This window comes from Schistocerca gregaria, chromosome 5 (genome assembly GCF_023897955.1).
Source record: "Schistocerca gregaria isolate iqSchGreg1 chromosome 5, iqSchGreg1.2, whole genome shotgun sequence".
In the NCBI taxonomy this organism is placed as follows: domain Eukaryota; kingdom Metazoa; phylum Arthropoda; class Insecta; order Orthoptera; family Acrididae; genus Schistocerca; species Schistocerca gregaria.
Genome location: NC_064924.1, coordinates 387,557,426 through 387,575,768, shown reverse-complemented (window position 1 = coordinate 387,575,768; position 18,343 = coordinate 387,557,426). Strand labels below are relative to the sequence as shown.

Here is an 18,343-nt window from a genome sequence, read left to right as displayed (position 1 = left end):
ACAGCGCACGTCCGGGAGAGCCGCTCTGAGATTTTCGGCAGAGAGAGTTTGAATAGAGCAAATCAATGCGCATGCGCGATTTCCGCTGCTGCGTATTCTTCGTGTACGTGTTCTGAAAACAGGGTGTCGGTGTGTGGATACTGTCAGTCGTACCTAGCCACGAGCAAGGTTTAACCAACTGAAGATGTCAGACAGTTGCTCCGAGGAAATATTCTGGAATTCACATAATGTGATCCGGTGGCAAACCCGTGAAGACTATTTACAACACATCTGCCAGGAAAGCTTGAAGGGTCACATGAGGAAGATCTAGTTAGAAAGAAATATGTAACTGGGTAATGAGTGTGTACAGTGGCAATGCTGATATCTTCTTGCACATGCTCTGTCCACTTTAGATTTTCATCTATTAGTGCTCGTAGATTCTTTGCTGTAAGAGAGAAGTTGATATTTGTCCTGTTTAAGCTTAAAAATGGTAAGGATTCCTGATATTTCATGCTAATGACCCTAGAACGGCCAAACAGTACTGTTTGGGTTTTGGATGGGTTGACGTTTAACCATGTATCCTGTACACATTTTGATAGTGCACACAGGTTGGTATTGAGATTCTTGATAGCTGTCTTTAGGTTTCTTGGTTTTGCACTTGGGCACAACTGGAGATCATGAGCATGCATGTGGTATTTGCAGCAGTACAAAACTGATGACACATAATCTACACACAATGAAAAGGCTATAGGACATAATACTGAACCTTGGGGTGCCTGATCCTACGTGCCTCCATTGTGACTTTATGGTGCAGGACATGGTATTGGCAAGACGTCAGGTATGAGCCTAGCCATTCCATATTATTTCATTATTTTGGTCATTCCTGGGTTACTGATGTGACATTTGTGCAATTTACATTGAAATTTTTACATGGAAATCAGAAATAGATAGACCTGAATATGACAATGTACAGCAAAGGCTTGAGAATGTGAGCTGTTTCAGTTTGCCACTAAGGAAAGTAATGGGAAGTGGTGCTGCTGAAACAGACCTTTCACTTTTCATGGGATAAATCCTTTGCTTATACGAGGTGTGATCGAAAAGTAACAGACATGTTTGTTTCTCTCAAAGAATTTTTATTTGCCAACATCAGCTTTGTCCCCTTCAAAATAATCCCCCTCAGGTATAATACGCTTGGGGCCAGCACTTTTTCCAATCTTGGAAGCACTTCTTCTTTCTTTATGGTGTCCAGGTTCTTCATCAATTCTGTTTTTATCTCATCAATGGTGGTAAAACAATGACCGTCCATGGTTCTCCTCAGCGTCAGCAACAGAAAGAAGACGCAGCGGTCCATGTGTGGCAAATATGGTGACCAAACACACTTAAGAGTTTTGTTTTTTGCCATAAAAATTGTGAAGAAGCATTGAAGTGTGAGTGGTAGCCATATTGTGATGCAATTTCAATGGGTGGTTTTACCACAGTTCTGGTTGTTTTCTTCAGATTGATATGTGCAAACAGCACATAACTTCCAGGTAGTATTTCTTATTGATTGTATGATCATGAGGCAGAAACTTGTGATTCACTATCCTAGAAAATAGTAAGAGAAGAAACTTCACATATGATCAAATTTGTTGAATTTTCTTCAGTTTTGGCTCTTCAGGCAGTTTCCATTGGGATGATTGGGCCTTGATTTTGACATAATACCTGTATTCCATTGTTTTGTCATCTATTATAACCTCCTTTAGAAGTTCTGAATCAGTGTTGACCTCATTAGCAATTCCGGAACGATGTATCATGATGTCAGTTTTGGTCGAAATTCAACAGTTTCATAACAAACTTTGGTGCTACATAAAAAATTGCTTGGCAGTAGCCAAAGGATATGCTGACATCATTAGCAACCTCTCTGATGGTGATTTGATGAGTTTTCCAGAAAAATTTTCTTTAGTTCTTCCACATTATCAACCATAACTGATGTGCTAGGGTGTACAGGGTAGTCATAATCCATAATCTTCAATGTCTTCTTGACCCTCTTTGAAACATTTATATCATTTTAAACTCTTGTCTTACTAATAATGGATTCATCAAAAGCCACACTCAACATTTCAAATGTGGCGCTGCCAGCAATTTCTTTGATCCATCTGTTTCCAAAGTAAAAAAAAGTTCACTGAGCACTCAAAACACGTAGAACCTTTTCAACTGTCAATAATAAAGTAAATATTCAAATGAGTTGAAAAAGGAAACTTACATCAGGAACACACATACTAACAAGATTTTTTGAAGATCAGGTTTATAATGCCTGCAAAATTAAAAAAAAAATATTGTTTATTGCTCACACCTTGTATACCAGTCAGTAAAGGTGCCATCACTCACATTCATAGGTATACAACTTGCTGATCTCAGTAACTCATACCTCAGCTTTTCCTGGACCTTTGAACTAGTATTTAGACATTGTTTTACCTGTAAGGCAGTTCTTGCCTTCAAATTATTAGTCACAAATCTTGTTCCCTGTTTCTAACCCTCATTGCAGTGCCTGTACCTGGCAGAGAAGACAGTCCAGCTAATACACACTAACTGTACTTCCTTCTACAGCGGGAGAGGCACGTATTATTCTGCTTTGTACAAGGGTGTGTGAGAATTTGTGGCTATGAACAGACAGATCAAGCTGCAAAGGGGACCTGCAGGGAACTGAATGTGGCACAGTATGCCATTTCACTGCAGGCTGTGCCATTCCCCTGCAGACTAACATTTCACTGGTGAGTTGAAGTTCCATGCAATTGTGGGAGGAGGGGTGACTGGCAGTGATGGATGATAGACTGCTGCTGATAAAGCCAAGTATCCAGCCACGACATTCCTCCTGCTGGTCACTTCAACGGGATGAAGTGTCCCTGACCCCCTGTCCCCTCACACATTTCTTCCTGCTCTGATGAAAGTACCACCTGGGGTGAGATGCCGTGGTATACAAATTACTACACACTACATTTTAACTGTGTGCATTTTATGTAGTGATAAGTGGGCAGAAGCAAATTTAGATGGGGATCTGCTCCGTATATTAGCTGAGGACATCACGAGTGTTGTCAGGCTTTTAAAATTTTGTGAAGTATCTGGACTCTGGCCTAGGCTTTAGCCTGGAGATTTTAGTATGTTGTGGAGTGCCTGGGCCATCCCTTTTATTTCACTGATAAGGTAACTGCAGATATCTGCTGCATTCTTTTGATTCTTTCCACTGTTTTTTCTCCTTGGGGTGTTTTTTTATGCTTTTACTTACAGTTCATCTTTAAAAATTTTTCAATCTTTGTTGATACTGGTCTCATGAAATTTTAGTTTGGGCACTAAAGACTGTGCTGCTGTGGGTCCTCACCATCACCACCACTGTCTTTGATGTCGTCATCTTGATCATGTTCCAAATCCCTGCAGATAACGTGCTCCTAAAACATCAAAAATAACATTTACCTGGTTATCTTTTGTCAACCAAACCATGTTTTTAGCAAACATTTGATTCAGATTGGCATTTAGTCATATTAACATGTAAAACTGTTTTTAAATCACCATGTTCCATACCTCGGTCTTTGATCTCCAATCTTTATTGTCACCTTTGAGTTTAACTGTTGCAATTGATGATCTTGGTGTCATGAAATCAAGCATATAATGAGATATTTTTGGCTGAGTGTTTCTGAGATGTCAGGGTTTTGTTGTTGAGAGTGACGACTTTTTTTAAATGGTGATTTTCATACAGCTGTTGGTCACAATTGGTGGGCTGCAGACAGTTGTGAAACACCCAAAGTAGAGTGAGCTCTGTGAAGTTTGAGGGGCAAGGTTTAACTTATTTGATGTGTATTTTCCAATAATGGAAAGGAACTTCTTTTTCACGTATTGAGTTCTAATATCTAAATATTAATCCCCGTAGTTTACATTATGGCAAATGAAAAACTTTGTTGTTAGGTATTGTTTAGTTACCTTTTATGCTATATTATGCTCATTTATTTAGACAGTAGTTAGCTGTTTTGGTAGATTATTTTTACTTGTTCTCTTGGACAGTCAGTTGACACCAAAACCTTTTGAAAATACACTGAATGCACACCAACAAGTGTCACTCTGGCAATGTTCTCTACTGTGTAGTAAGTATGGAGAGCAGCAATTACAATTATGTTGTAACACTAATTGTTATAGTGTCAAAAATAATTGGTAAAAGGTAGGAAAATTGTGAGATTGCCAGTAGGAAACTAATAATACTTAGAATCATATCAATAGTAATTACTTTTGATTCTATTCTCTTAACTTTGTCAGGTTGCTTTGATAAGAGACATAGATGGTGACGGATGCAATGAGCTTGTACTGGGATTGACAGATCGTGTTGTTCGTTCATATCGTTGGATTGTTCAAAATGCAGATATGAGTAATCCTGAAAATGGAAAGCTTCTGTGCCTGAATAAGTGGGAATGTACAAATCAAATTGGCACAGTGACTTTGCACCATTATGGGGAGGATGGTGCCCCATGTCTCCTTGTTGCACAGCCAGGAGGTACTTATATGAAGATAAGTTGCCTCATCCGTGAGAGTGAAGATGCAGCAAATATAGATAGGTGTGCTATATTCTGATTTTTATTTGAAATTTGCTGTAAGTAGTTGTGCAAAAATGTAATGAGCTTATTCTAACAATAAAGTGAGGGCATTTCTTTTCCAATAATATATTCTGTATTAATTCAATATTTGTTTGTATGGTGCCGTTTTATAAGATCTACTTAGTAATTTCTTTTTGTTTTGTTTCGTTGACAGTGAGGACCTACTAACATCATCATTAGTGGATTACCACCCTTTAGCATCTTCTCACATGCGTAATCCAAATGTGTCAACAGAAATTGTGGGAGATATTGAACCTCCTGAAGTAGCAAAGAAGTCACCAAAAATCAAGAGATATGCTGTTGCAACTCTGGATGGTACACTGATGCTTGTTGAAGATGAAGAAATATTGTGGTAGTTAATATCTTTGTGAAACTCACTTACATATTTATTCATTTTGTGGGTAGGAAAAAGAAATATCAATAAAATTGGTGCATATCTTTTGTTTTTGGTGCATGTAGCTGATGAGTGTCAAGTGCATGCTCAGCATCCTCATTTGACCATCTGTTAGATAAATGTCTATTCTGATGTCTTATTTTTGTGCTACACATTGAATCAGAATTTTAAATAGTTTCATTGCAATTTACCATAGTGTTCTTGAAACAAATAACAACAATGGAAATATCCTAATATAAAGTATTCAGTTATTTCAGTCTTGAAGATGAAGATCTGAGTATTGCAAAGAGTGTGGGTGTTCTTCTTCAGAGCTGTTAAGAGTTATTAGAATGTTCAATTGCATATATGTCAGGCAGTGGCAAAACGATGAACAGAGGTGCAACAAGAATTCTGAATAATGAGCGGAAACCAGTGAGTGAGTGGTTACATGAAATTTAATGTGTTTAGGCAGTGGAAGTGACTTGTGAATAGTTACTATGAAATACCTACATCTATATACATACTCCATAATCCTTATGGGAGTATCTTGTACCACTGCTAGTCATTCCCTTACCAGTTCTACTCACAAATGGTGTGAGGTGAATAATAACTGTCGATATGCCTCCATACTAGCCGTAATTTCTCTTATCTCGTCTTCATGGTCGTTATGGGAGGTGTATGTTAGTGGCAGTAAGATCATCTGCAGTCTGTCACAAATGCCAATTATCTGGACTTTCTCAATAGTGTTTAGTGAAAAGAGTGTTTTCTTCCCTCCAGGCATTCCCATTTGAGTACATGGAGCATTGTCCTAACACTTGCATGTTGTTTGAATCTACTGGTAGTAAACCTAGCCACAGAATTGCTCAGACATCTTTCTTTAATCTGAACTGGTAGAGATCCCACATGTCCAATGTCCACTGCCTCAGGATACTAAGGTCCAAGTGCTCAGAAACAGTGTACAAGTGTAGAGTGAGTTGCTCTTGTATGAATATGTGTTAGTTTTCTATTTCTGAATGAAGACTTCCTCTGAAAGCTGAAATATTTCTAGTGCTCACCCCCTGAATGTGGTGAGTAGCAATCTATCCTTTACACATGGTTTTTATACTAAGATATTAATGTTGATGTATACCTGTCTTCACAAAGAAGTAACATAATTAAGATTTGTCAGTTGTTTATGTTGCACAAAATTTTTGAGGCTTGCATGGCCATTTGTTGACATATTGCTGATTGGATTCTGTGTGTGATTGTTTGTTTTAACATTATTCTGCAATTTTCCCAGCATGAGTGGCTGGCATTGCGTTCTCCAGAGCACGACAGATTTCCTTCCCCATCCTTCTTTAAACCTAGCTTGTGCGCTCTCTCTCTCTTAACAGTTCATCGACAACGAGGCTATTAAACACTAATTTCCATTCCCTCAATTGCTTGTGGTGTGGAGTTCAACCCGTAACTGGAGATATAATGTACCTGCCATGCCAAAGTCTGAGTGCTTTTTGATGGTAGTTACAGTGTGGTTCTCCCCTTACTACCTGAAAAGGTCATTCGCTGCAAAGTACAAAAGGGACAAACTCATAGTGTTGCAAATATACCGTGTACTGTACAGGAAGTCTGGACGCTCCATCAGTATAAGGATTATTATACATAAATTGTATTGCACATTGGGACATATAGAAAAAAATGTCCATGGTGTGTCATGCACTGTATGAGACTGAACATACAAAAAAATTAGCTGACATAAGGGTTCTTGCTGTGAAGATGAGGTACTATGCCTGCTTGGTGAGAGAAGCAGTGGAAATTCGCAAATGCAATAGTTTAAACAAGAAAGAAGAAAGTCTCACCCCAAACAGATCCTGGGTTCCCATGCTGCAGCGAATGGCCCTTGCATGTAGCAAGATGAGAACCACATCAGTAATGACCACAGAAAAGCCCTTAGACATTGGCATAACAGGTCATGTAATCTCAGGCTGTGAGCTTTACTCCAGTCTGCCACCGCCAATTAAGGATTAACCTTTGACAATGCCAGCCACTTGGGCCGGCAAAATGTGTGTGGCAGAAGACAATAGGCAATAAATTTGTAATGCACTTCAGTTTTGTACTGTGTGTGCATTATCTATTGGAAGAAGTAATATGCCTAAAAGGCAGAAACTATTTCAATACATCCATTTGTGGTGCTTGTTCAGTGTTTGAATTAATCAAAGTTACTGCACCCCCAAGTCTGTAACTAGACAGATAAGTTAAAACAGCATTAGTCCTTTCCTTGTTGACCCAAAATTTTTAAACCAAACTTTCTTTTTTTTTAATATTACAAAGTTTCTTCCTGTATTTTTGGTTGACACAATATTACTGATTTTCGTGACATATTTTGAGAATAGGACTCTCATTCAAAGGGGGGAAATTTTTCACTTTTTTCATTCTTATAACTCCAATTAATCTTTAATAAAATGAATTCCCCAAATATGTTCATAAACTTTTGTAGTAGAAAAAGTTGATCTCATTCCTCTCTCTTGCTTGTACTGAAGATCTGAACTTGATTCTGTAATTCATCATCTTCAACCGTTACAGCAACAGTGGCAGGTTCAATTTCTGCTCTTGGCCATTTGTTTTCAACATTCCAGTTTATTTTTAAATTCTTTTCTCATATCCTTTTCTTAAATCTTAACCTTATTAGTCTTTTTTTTTAAATTCTTGTACACTTTTATAGTCCATTGGAACCACCCTCTTCCTTTATTGAAATTCAGATATCACCAGTTCCCATATGTTGGATGCATAAGAAAATCTGAAGTTCACATCTCTTTTTATTTTCTCCGCTTATTGATACAATTTTTGTATGGGTTCCTCATTCCCCTCAAATCCTTTATCTTCTGGTATCTCATTTAATCTTTTACTCAATCACCCCTTATAACTTCTAACTTACAATCAATAATTGACATCAACATCATTATTAATGCCACTTGTAAGCTTTCTGCCTCTTTGTATTTCTTCCATCAGTCTCCTTTTATCTAATAAATAAAAAAAAGTGTTGGTCACATGTTCTTTGAAAGCTCTTCACGTATTACAGCCCTGATCCAACTGTTCACTAATTTCTCCTTTTTCAGTGTGTTCTATAGAGCCTCTTCAAAAGTTGATTAGATTAGAAATGACCAGTGGCCTTACCCAGTTTGGAGTTCTGGTTCCTTTTCTAATAAATAGTCTTCTACTGTTCTGTTTGATCCCACTCTGGGGAAGTAAACTCTTCCCAAATAAATCCAGACATCTTCTTCTATTCGTGCTCATCATGCAGTGTCACCAGTTGCCATATCTTGATTTTGATCACAATGTGGCTATAATCGACGCTAAAAAAATGTGAAAAATAAGTTACAATAAGGTAACAAGCATGCCTTATTAAATATACAGTTGCATAAGCTTTAAATGTAAGTTAATCATAAAATGTATACCAGTAAATGTAACGTAAAACATTGAAAACAATTGTATATGCACATAGTCCCAACTGGACTATTCATGTCGGATGGTGAGTTCACACTGTGTCTACTGTTTGTGATTACAACTCAGCTATCTTCAGTGTATGTCATATCAACTTACAGTACCTTCCTTACATGTATGTTGCATTGACAAAATGTATTAACTTTATTTTAACATCACAGGTCATGTGTGTTATCATTTTATTTATTATTTTATGCTTTGTAATAACTGATGTATATAAAACAAATAAGATGGTTGTAACTAAAAGCAATGACGAATGTTTTACAGTTGTAAATGGTGGTAACTAAGTGAACTCTCTAGTGGCCTCAGCGACTGCTGCACATTTTACAATTGAACATTATTTAAAAAATACGAAACATCTTGTTCAAATACTTAAGTTAATACAAAGTACTGTTAAAGGAAATCAGACAGATAAGAGTCGTGCTAAAAGACATCATGCCATCAGCAGAGTTTTGAAAGGCTAGGGACCCATCTCCTTTAAAATGTCCTTGCTTATGAGTTTCATAACGAATCCATTATAATTTATACAATTTGGTGTTAAAACTAATAAACCATTGACTACGCCATGTAATAATTTGAGAAATACATTACATTTGTCTCCAGAAACTCTTATGCGATGTAGGAGAAATTTAATCATAATTAGGTTATTATCATCATTTGAGAGTGTCTGTTGGGTTCAGGGCATAGTAGCCAAATCCCAACTATTTTTAAATTGTTCCCAAAACTGAGAGCTTCTCATCGCCAACTTCCCTTTATGCAGCGTCACACAAGACAATGCTTGATGGCAGGAGATAAACTCTTTAAACAGTTCCATACATCTTCCCTTCTCATGTAAAAGGAGCATCCTCATTGTGAAGACCTAACTGGTGCATTGTGCCCACTTGCAAGAGGTGCCCAGCAAAATTAGATTTCTTTGCTGCATTTTTGTAATCTAATGCGACATGTTTGCTAAACCTGTCTGAACCAGTTTGTCCCACATAGCAAGCTTTGCAGTCAGGACATTCAATTCTGTAGACACCTGACCTACGGATAAGGTTTCCTTTTTCAACATTTTTTTTTTTTTTTTAAATTGTACCAATGTTCCCCTTGGTAGAAATTGCCACTCTTGCTTTTTGTTTTCTAAATGCTGAAGCTACCCTGTCACTAATTGTACCATAGAATGGTAAACAAATGTACTTGTTATTTTAATCATCACCTACATCAAAATTATTGTCATTCTTCCTTTTGTTCATACTATTTTTGTTGTACATATTGTTGATGTAATTATGCAGGTAGTTGTTGACCGTAGTGCTGCATTTTATTGTATTCAGCTCAGCTTCATGCCCTGCACTTAAAACTAGAATTTTTAACAACCAGTTAATGGTGCATGAAACTATATATGTACATGTGTACTCTGCAGATCATTCTTAATTGCCTCACAGTGTGTTCATTGAACCACCTTCGGATTAGTTTTTTGTTATTCTACTCTTGAACAGCATGCAGAAAAAATAAATACCTTTATCTTCCTGTGTGAGTCTGATTTCCTTTGTTTTATTATAGTGATCATTTTTCCCTAGGGGGGCCAGCCTCAATAAAATATTTTGGTATTTGCAGGAGAAAGTTGGTGATTGAAATTTATTGAGAAGATCCCATCGTAGTGAGGAACATCTTTGTTTCAATGATGTCCACCCCAAATCCCTTATCATGTCTGTGACACACATTACCATATTCCTCAATAATACAAAACTTGCTGCCTTTCTTTGAACTTTCTTGATGTTCTCCTTTAATCCTGTCTGGTAAGGATCCCACACCACACAGTAGTACTCAAAAAGAGGATGAACATGCCTAGTGTAGACAGTATATGTGTTCTTTCCAATTTAAGATGTTTGTAAGTGGAATTCCAAGGTATTTAGTTAAATTTACTGCCTTTAGATTTGATTGATTTATCATATACCCAAAGTTAAATGGATTCCTGTCAGCACTCATGTGGATCACCTCACACTTTTCATAATTTAGGATCAATTGCAAATTTTCACACCATAAAGGTATCTTTTTGGAATTTGTTTCTGTTGCCTGATAACTGTAGTAGATGATAAATGACAGCATCACCTGCAAACAACCTAAATAAATATAAATCATTTACAAAGATAAGGGACAGAGGGCCTATAACACTGCCCTGAGGAACGCCAGAAATAACTTATGTTTCACTTGATGACTTTTCATCTACTACTACGTGCTGCTACCCCTCTGACAGGAAATCATGAATTCAGTTGCAGAACTGAGATGATATTCCATAAGTATATAACTTGATTACAAGCCATTTGTGAGTTGAGTGTCAAAAGCCTTCTGGAAATCTAGAAATATGGAATCAATTTGAAATCCCTTGTCAGTAGTACTCAACACTTAGAGTGAGCGAAGAGGTAGTTGTGTTTCACAAGAACGACATTTCCTAAATCCGTGTTGACAGTGTGTCAATATAATGTTCTCGTCTAGGTAATTTATAATATCTGAATACAATATAAGTTCCAAAATCCTGTAATTTAGTGGATACTCCTATTGCTTTTCTTGACTGTTGGTGGGACTTTACAACTTTCCAGTCTTAGGGTATGTATCTTTTGTCAAGCAAGCGGTTGTATGTGATTGTTGAATACAGAGCCATTGCATCAGCATACTATGAAAGGAACCTAATTGATCTGGAAAACTTGCTTTTGTTAAGTGATTTTAGTCGCATCCCTACTCCGAGGACACCTACTTCTAAGTTACTCATGTTGGCAACTACTCGTGATTCGAATTTTGGAGTATTTACTTTGTCTCCTTTTGTGAAGGAATTTTGGAAGGCTGTGTTTAGTAACTCTGCTTTAGCAGCACTGTCATTGATACTATTTCCATTGATATCACACAGATAAGTCATTGCTTGTGTCTTCCCACTAACATATTTTACATACAACCGAAATCTCTTAAGATTTTCTACCTGATTTCGAGACGAAGTTTCGTTGTGGAAACTGTTATAAGCATCTCACATTGAAGTCCTTGCTAAATTTCGAGCTTCTGTAAAATCTTGGGGATTTTGCATTTATTTAAATTTTGTGTGCTTTTTTAATTGTTTCTGCAACAGCGTTCTCACCTGTCTTGTGTACCATGGGCGGGCTCAGCTCTGTCATTTGTTAATTAATTTGGTATAAATCTCTCAATTTCTGTTAATATTATTTCTTTGAACTCAAACCACATCTGGTCTACATTTACACTGCTAATTTGAAGGAGTGAAGAATATCTCTCAAGAAGGCATCAAGTGAATTTGTATCTGCTTTTTTGAATAGATATTGTTTGTTATTTTTTTGAAGGATTTTGGAGTTGTGATATTCAGTCTTGCTACAAAAACCCTGTATTCACTGATCCTCGTGTTCTTTTTGATGCTCATTATTTGTTCAGGATTACATGTGGCCAAGAGGTCAAGTATGTTTTCATAACCATTTACTATTCGAGTAGGCTCATGAACTAATTGCTTGAAATAGTCTGCAGAGAATGCATTTAGCACAATTTTGGAAGATGTTTTATGCATACATTTGGATTTAAACACATACGTTCGCCGACATATTGAGGGTAAATTGAAGTCACCACCAACTTTTAATTGTGAGAGTTAGGTACTTGTTTGAAATTGGACTCAAATTTCCTTTGAACCTTTCATTACTTGTATTCTCTGAGTTTGGAGGTTGGTAATTGATCTAATTATTATTTTATTCTGCTTGCCAAGAATGACGTCTACCCATACTAACTCACAGGAACTATCTACTTCAATTTCGGTACAAGATAAGTTACTTCTAACAGCAACAAAAATGCCATGGCCAATTGTATTTAGCCTGTTCTTTCTGAACAGGGCCTTTTGCAAAAATTTCAGCTGAACTTATCTCCGGCTTTAGCCAACTTTCAGTGCCTCTAACAGTTTGAGCATCAGTGCGTCCTCTTAGTGCTGGGAGCTCTACTACTGTCCCAACACAGATACAACAATTTATAACTGTTATACCAATGGTTTCTAGACTTGCATTATTCCTGTGTTCAACCTGCTCAACCTGCACCCTTTGAGACTGAAGCCCTTTTTGTATTTCCCTGAGATCCTCTAACCTAAAAACTGCCCAGTCCATGCCACACAGCCCAACTATACCATGTAGCTAACTCCTGCATGTGGCGGTCTCCTGACCTATTTAGTGGAACCCAAAACCCCACCACTCTATAGCGTAAGTCGAAGAATCTGTAGCCTACATGCATGCAGAACTGTCTGAGCCTCTGATTCAGACCCTCCATTAGGCTCTGTACCATAGATCTGCAGGCAATCTGGTCAACTATGCTGTAAATGTTGAGTGAACTCTGCTGTCATCTTGCAGGCAAGGCTAGTAGCCTTTACCTCTTCTGATAGCTGCTCGAAACCAGAGAGAACCTCTTCTGATCCAAAGCAACACACATCATTGGCACTGACGTGAGCCACCAACTTCAGTTGACTGCACCCTGTGCTCTTCATAGCATGTGGAAGGACCCACTCCACATCTGGAATGACTCCACCCGGTATTCACATGAAGTCACACTGGCTTTCTTCCTCTCCTTGGCAGCCATGACCCTAAGGGCCCCCATAATGCGCCAGACGTTGGAGCTCCCAACTACTAGTAATCCCTCCCTCTGCGACTGCCTAGCTCTTGCAGAGGCTGATAGATTTTCTCTGAAACAGGACAAGTGACTGCTTCTGGCTGAGGGGCAGTGTCAGCCACGGACAGCACCTGGAACCTGTTTGTCAGACTAACAAGGGAGGCCGTATGTTCAGCCCCCTGGGAAGTCTTTTGCAGCCTGCCCCATCCCAAGGCGACCTACCACTTGACCATGGGTGAGGGGTCAGCCTCAGGGCAAGCAGTAATAGGGCTGGCCACCAGTGTGGACCAATTAGTGGACTCGTGGGTCATGCTGGATATCCCTACGGCTGGCCCACAACAGTGATGCTCATCCACTGCAGCCTCAGGCTGTGTAACCGAAGCCAACACAGCCTGGAGCTGAGAGCGAAGTGTCGCCAACTTGGGTCACATCTCCATACAGGAATCACAGTCCTGATCCATAATAAAGACCATGGAAAGCTGTACTATACAGACAAACAAAGGGATATTGACACATGCTGCAGAACTCTACTGTAGACACTGACAAAGATGCTAGAAGTATGTTTTGTGGTGACTGGGGAGGTTTAAGTTGTAATTTATGATACTGTTGGTATGGGTGCCTTTTCTGCAAATCCCAGAGGTATGTTCCTTGTGTAAAATATTGTTGTTCAAATCTCAAAAGTTAATTGATCTGTTTGACTCCATCTCACATGTTTGATTTTCCTACATAGGCCAATGAATTTGTCAATAATTTTTTCAACACATTTGTCGCTATCTCTATTCGTTAGCAAGGTATCATCATTGTATATGATTTCGTATATTAGTCTATTTGTCAAATCTGGATTGTCTTGGAAAAAGTTATTCTCTGAATGGTTGGTAAAAATATCGGCTAAAAGACCTGAAAGGGAGCTCTCCGTACTTAATCTACCTCTATGTAAAAGTATATCCTTATGGAGTTTAAAGTAATTATACTCCAGAAGTAATGTAAGCAACTTGTACTCAATGATTTAATCATTGGACAATTGTCAACATGTTCAATAGCCTGCATAGAAAAATCAGATTGACATGTGAGATGGAGTCAAGTAGATCAATTAACTTTTTAGACCTTAATATTACTCTCTTAATCGAGAAGCATGCTTTGGTATTTACAGAAAAAGCACTTGTACCAAAAGTATCATAAATTACAATTCAAACCACCTCATTCAGCCCAAGAAAGCATACTTAATTTTCACCATCAATCTGTTGTTAAAAATTCCACTTTCAAGTACAGGGCACGAAGCTGAAATGAATACAATAAAATATATTGATAAGGTCAACAACTAGTCACATAATTATGTTGCTGACACGTATAACAAAATAGTGAATAAAAGGCACAAGGAAAATAGTTTCAATGTAGTTTATGATGGCAATAACAAGTACATTTACTTACCATATTATGGCAAAATTAATGACAGGGTGGTCTCAGTTTTTAGAAAACAAATGGTAAATGTGGCTTTTCTGCTACGGGTAATTTGGGTAGAATTTTAAGACAATGTTGGAAAAAGAAATATTATCCATAGGTCACATGTTGATAAAACTGAATGTCCTGACTGCAATGTTTGCTGTGTGGGACAAACTGATAAATGACTGGAAGCAAGATTCAGCGAACACGTCACTTTAGATTGTAAAAATCTGGCAGACAAACATAACTTCGCTGCAACTGGACACAGTGCACTAGTTATGTTCTCACACATGAGAATGTTCCATCCATATAAGAAGAAAAGATGTGTGGACCTGCTGGAGGAGTTTGAAATCTTCTGCCATCAAGCATCATCTCATGTGACCCTACTAAAGAGCAGGTGGCCATGATTAGCTCCCACTTTGATTACACTCGTCCTAGATCACAGGTGAGAACAAAGTTCCCAGAGACAAATGTAATTCTTTCCCACATTTTTAACACCAAACTCACAAGAGAGAACATTTTAAAGCAGACAGATTCCTGGCCATTCAACATACCGTTGATGGTACTATGACTTTTAGCACCACTCCTGTCTGTCTGAATTCCCTTTCTTGTATGTAATATGTTTTAATGAAATTTTATTTTTGTAGGTATTTGAACAAGTGGTTTCGTGTTTTTAAAATTATGTTCATTTGTAAAATGTACAACAGTAACTGGCTATTTCACACAGTTACCACCACGTACAACTGTAGAACATTTCTTTTATTTATGTAAGTATTTAAAAATTGTAAAGTAAAAAATAAAATGATAAAACATATGAACTGTGAAGGTAAAATAAAAAATGCATCACAGTGTAAGGAGAGAATTGTAAATTGATATGACATACACTGAAGCCAGTTGCATTATAATTGTAAACAGCTGCCTCAGTGTGAACTGGACATCTGACATGAACAATCCTGTTGGAACTATGTGCATATACAGTTGTTTTAATGTTTTACTTACATTTACTGGTATTTATTTTATTACTGACTTGCATTTAAAGCTTATGCTACTGCACACATAATAGGCATGCATGTTACTTCGCTGTAACTGATTCTTCACACTTCTTAGCACTGAAAATGGCGACACAGTGACTGAAATCTAGATATGCAATAAACATCATTGCAACTGATTGCTGTACCTTTTACTACATGGAAAAAAAGAAATGTTTCAAAATTAGTTAAATTAGATATAGTTCTGCTATATCATTTTGTGTGATCCACACAGTAACAGACAGACCAGAAGATTGATTCTGTTTTTTTTTTTCTACACTTATTCTCCACAACTACATTCCATTGTCATGCTAAACAACTCTATGAAATGCAGTAGAAGTTGATGAATTGGATATAGTATTAGCCAAACTTTTAAGTAAGTGTAATTTATAGAATGAAGTACTGCAGATAGTGCAGATGCTGGTGACAGTAATTCAGAATGAACTATGTGTATACTTTTACTTCCCAAAGCAGAAACTGGTATGAAGATATGCAAGAACAATCATTTATCAGCGTGAAGTAGTTTTTGTTTACTTGTATCTGAGGTGATGCACTGTCTGACAGCATTTACATTGCCACTCAGGACATGCAATATGACAATTTGTCGCAACAGGACGATAAAAGTTGACTTTTCAGGAAGATTCTTTGCTCTTCATAGTACTACATGTGGTCTGTTTTGTTAATAAAGAAACATGTTATGGTGACAGATAAAAGGTTAGGTTAGGTTAGGTTAGGAGAGTTTGGAAATAATGTTACAAATGCTTATCAAATATCTGCACACTGTACACAGTAAAAAGCACTAAATTTTGTGTTATCATTTGTAGGAACAAGACCACAAAGGTTATTTCATCTCTGCTCACTATTGCAATCTACATCCACTTCAACATGCTTACTGTAGTAAAGTCTTGGGTTCTCTGTACAAATTCTGCTCCCACACATCCCTGCATTATTAAATTAACTATTTTGTGATACCTGAAGATATGGCCCATCAATCTGTCCCTTAGTTCTGTCATTAGTCATACAATCTACACATGTTACTTTCCGAATTCTTCTTTAGTAGCAAATTCCAAAAGCTTCTATTCTCATTTTGTCTTTCCTTAGACTTCTGAAATCCAAACAAATACTTATGGAAAATATTTCATAATGTGTCAGTTTACTTTATATATTGAAATATTTTTCCCCTTTCATTAAAAAGTTTTCCTTCTACTGCCAATCTGCATTTTTCATTCTCTTTGCTTCTGATATTCTGTCATTTTGCCACCCAAACAGCAAAACCCAGTTTCTCTTTGCAGTGAATCATTTCCTAATCCAATTCTCATTGCATCATCTAATTTAATTTGACTACACTCCGTTACCCTTGCTTTCCTTTAGTTGATATTTATCTTATAACATGTATTAATCATCATATTCCAAGTGATTTATTGTCTCTGGCAGAATTGTAATCCCATTGACAAACCTCAACAGGAAAGTTCTCATGCTCAAATTAATTTTGAGACTGAGAGCTGGCTAAACCCAAAGTGGAAAGTTCTGAGATATTTAGCGAGTTGTGGGACGTATAAATATTCCCTCTTTTGAGGTGAAAGTTGAGTATGACAGTGAAGCTGTCTGGTCATGTATAACAGGTGTAGGTGAAACCTAGTTAATTGTTGGATATTTTTACCGGCCACCAAATTCTGCTGTGGCAATTCTAAATTCATTCAAGGGAAGTCTACGGTCAGTGGCACCTAAATACCCAGATCACGCAATACTAATTGGAGGCGACTTTAACCTACTGAATATAGACTGGAATGTCTATGGATTCATTGTGTGGGGTACAGGCAGTGAGTCATGTGAAATACTTTTGAACACATTTTCTGAAAACTGTCTTGAGAAGCCATCTCAGCAGCCCACATCCAATGGAAATATCTTAGACCTTGTAGCTACAATTAGGCTGGACCTTAATGACAATGTCAGTATAGAAATCAGGATTAGAAATCATATTGTCATTATAGCAAGTATGACTACTGAAGTTAATAAATCAGTCAAGACAACAAGGAGAGTGTTTCTGCTAGATAGAGCAGATAAGCAGTTATTAGCATCTCACTTAGACATTGCCAGTAAGACGGAAGTAGAAGAATTATGGGCAAAGTTTAAGCAGATTGTAAATCGTGGTCGGAGAGTTATGTGCCTAGTAAGTGGATGGAAAAGATCCATCATGGTTTAATAATGAAATTTGGAGGAAGCAGAGGCTGTTGCACTCTTAGTTCAAAAGAGAAGGCACAAATGAAGACAAGGGAAGGTTTGTAGAGTCACATGTCTGTGAAAAGATTTATGCATGAAGCATGCAACAACTACCACTGTCACACCTTAGCAAAAGATCTGGCAGAGAACCCAAGAAAATTCTGGTCTTATGTAAAATTACTAAGTGGGTCTAAGGCTTCCATTCAGTCCCTTTTTGACCAGTATTGTGGCAATTGAAGATAGCAAAATGAAAGCTGAAGTTTTAAATTTCACATTCAAGAAAATGTTCACTCATTGACTCCTTACCTCGCCTGTATTTATCGTGAATATCTCACCTTGCACCAAGTCCCAAGTTACTGGAAAAAAGCGTAGCTGACTCCAGCATATAAGAAGGAGAAAAGAATGGACCTGCAAAATTACAGACCAATATCCCTAACTAGAGTTTGTTGCAGAATCCTTGAAAATATTCTCACTTTGAATATAATAAATTTTTTTGAGGCTGAGAAGCTTATTTGTATGAATCGGCATGGTTGTAGAAAGCGTCACTCATGCAAAACTCAGCTTGCCTTCTCTCACGTGATATACTCAAACAGTGG

At 37.5% G+C, this 18,343-nt stretch overlaps 1 protein-coding gene across 1 annotated transcript in view; it reads left to right on the top strand.

Annotated features, from left to right (window-relative positions):
* The window catches only part of LOC126273144 (KICSTOR complex protein ITFG2-like), a 48,373-nt gene that overhangs the window by 17,179 nt on the left and 12,851 nt on the right, over window positions 1-18,343 (top strand). The window contains exons 2-3 of the mRNA XM_049976600.1: window positions 4,261-4,556; window positions 4,750-4,947. Coding sequence (XP_049832557.1) covers window positions 4,261-4,556; window positions 4,750-4,947 — 494 coding nt within the window. The remainder of the gene's footprint in view (window positions 1-4,260; window positions 4,557-4,749; window positions 4,948-18,343) is intronic.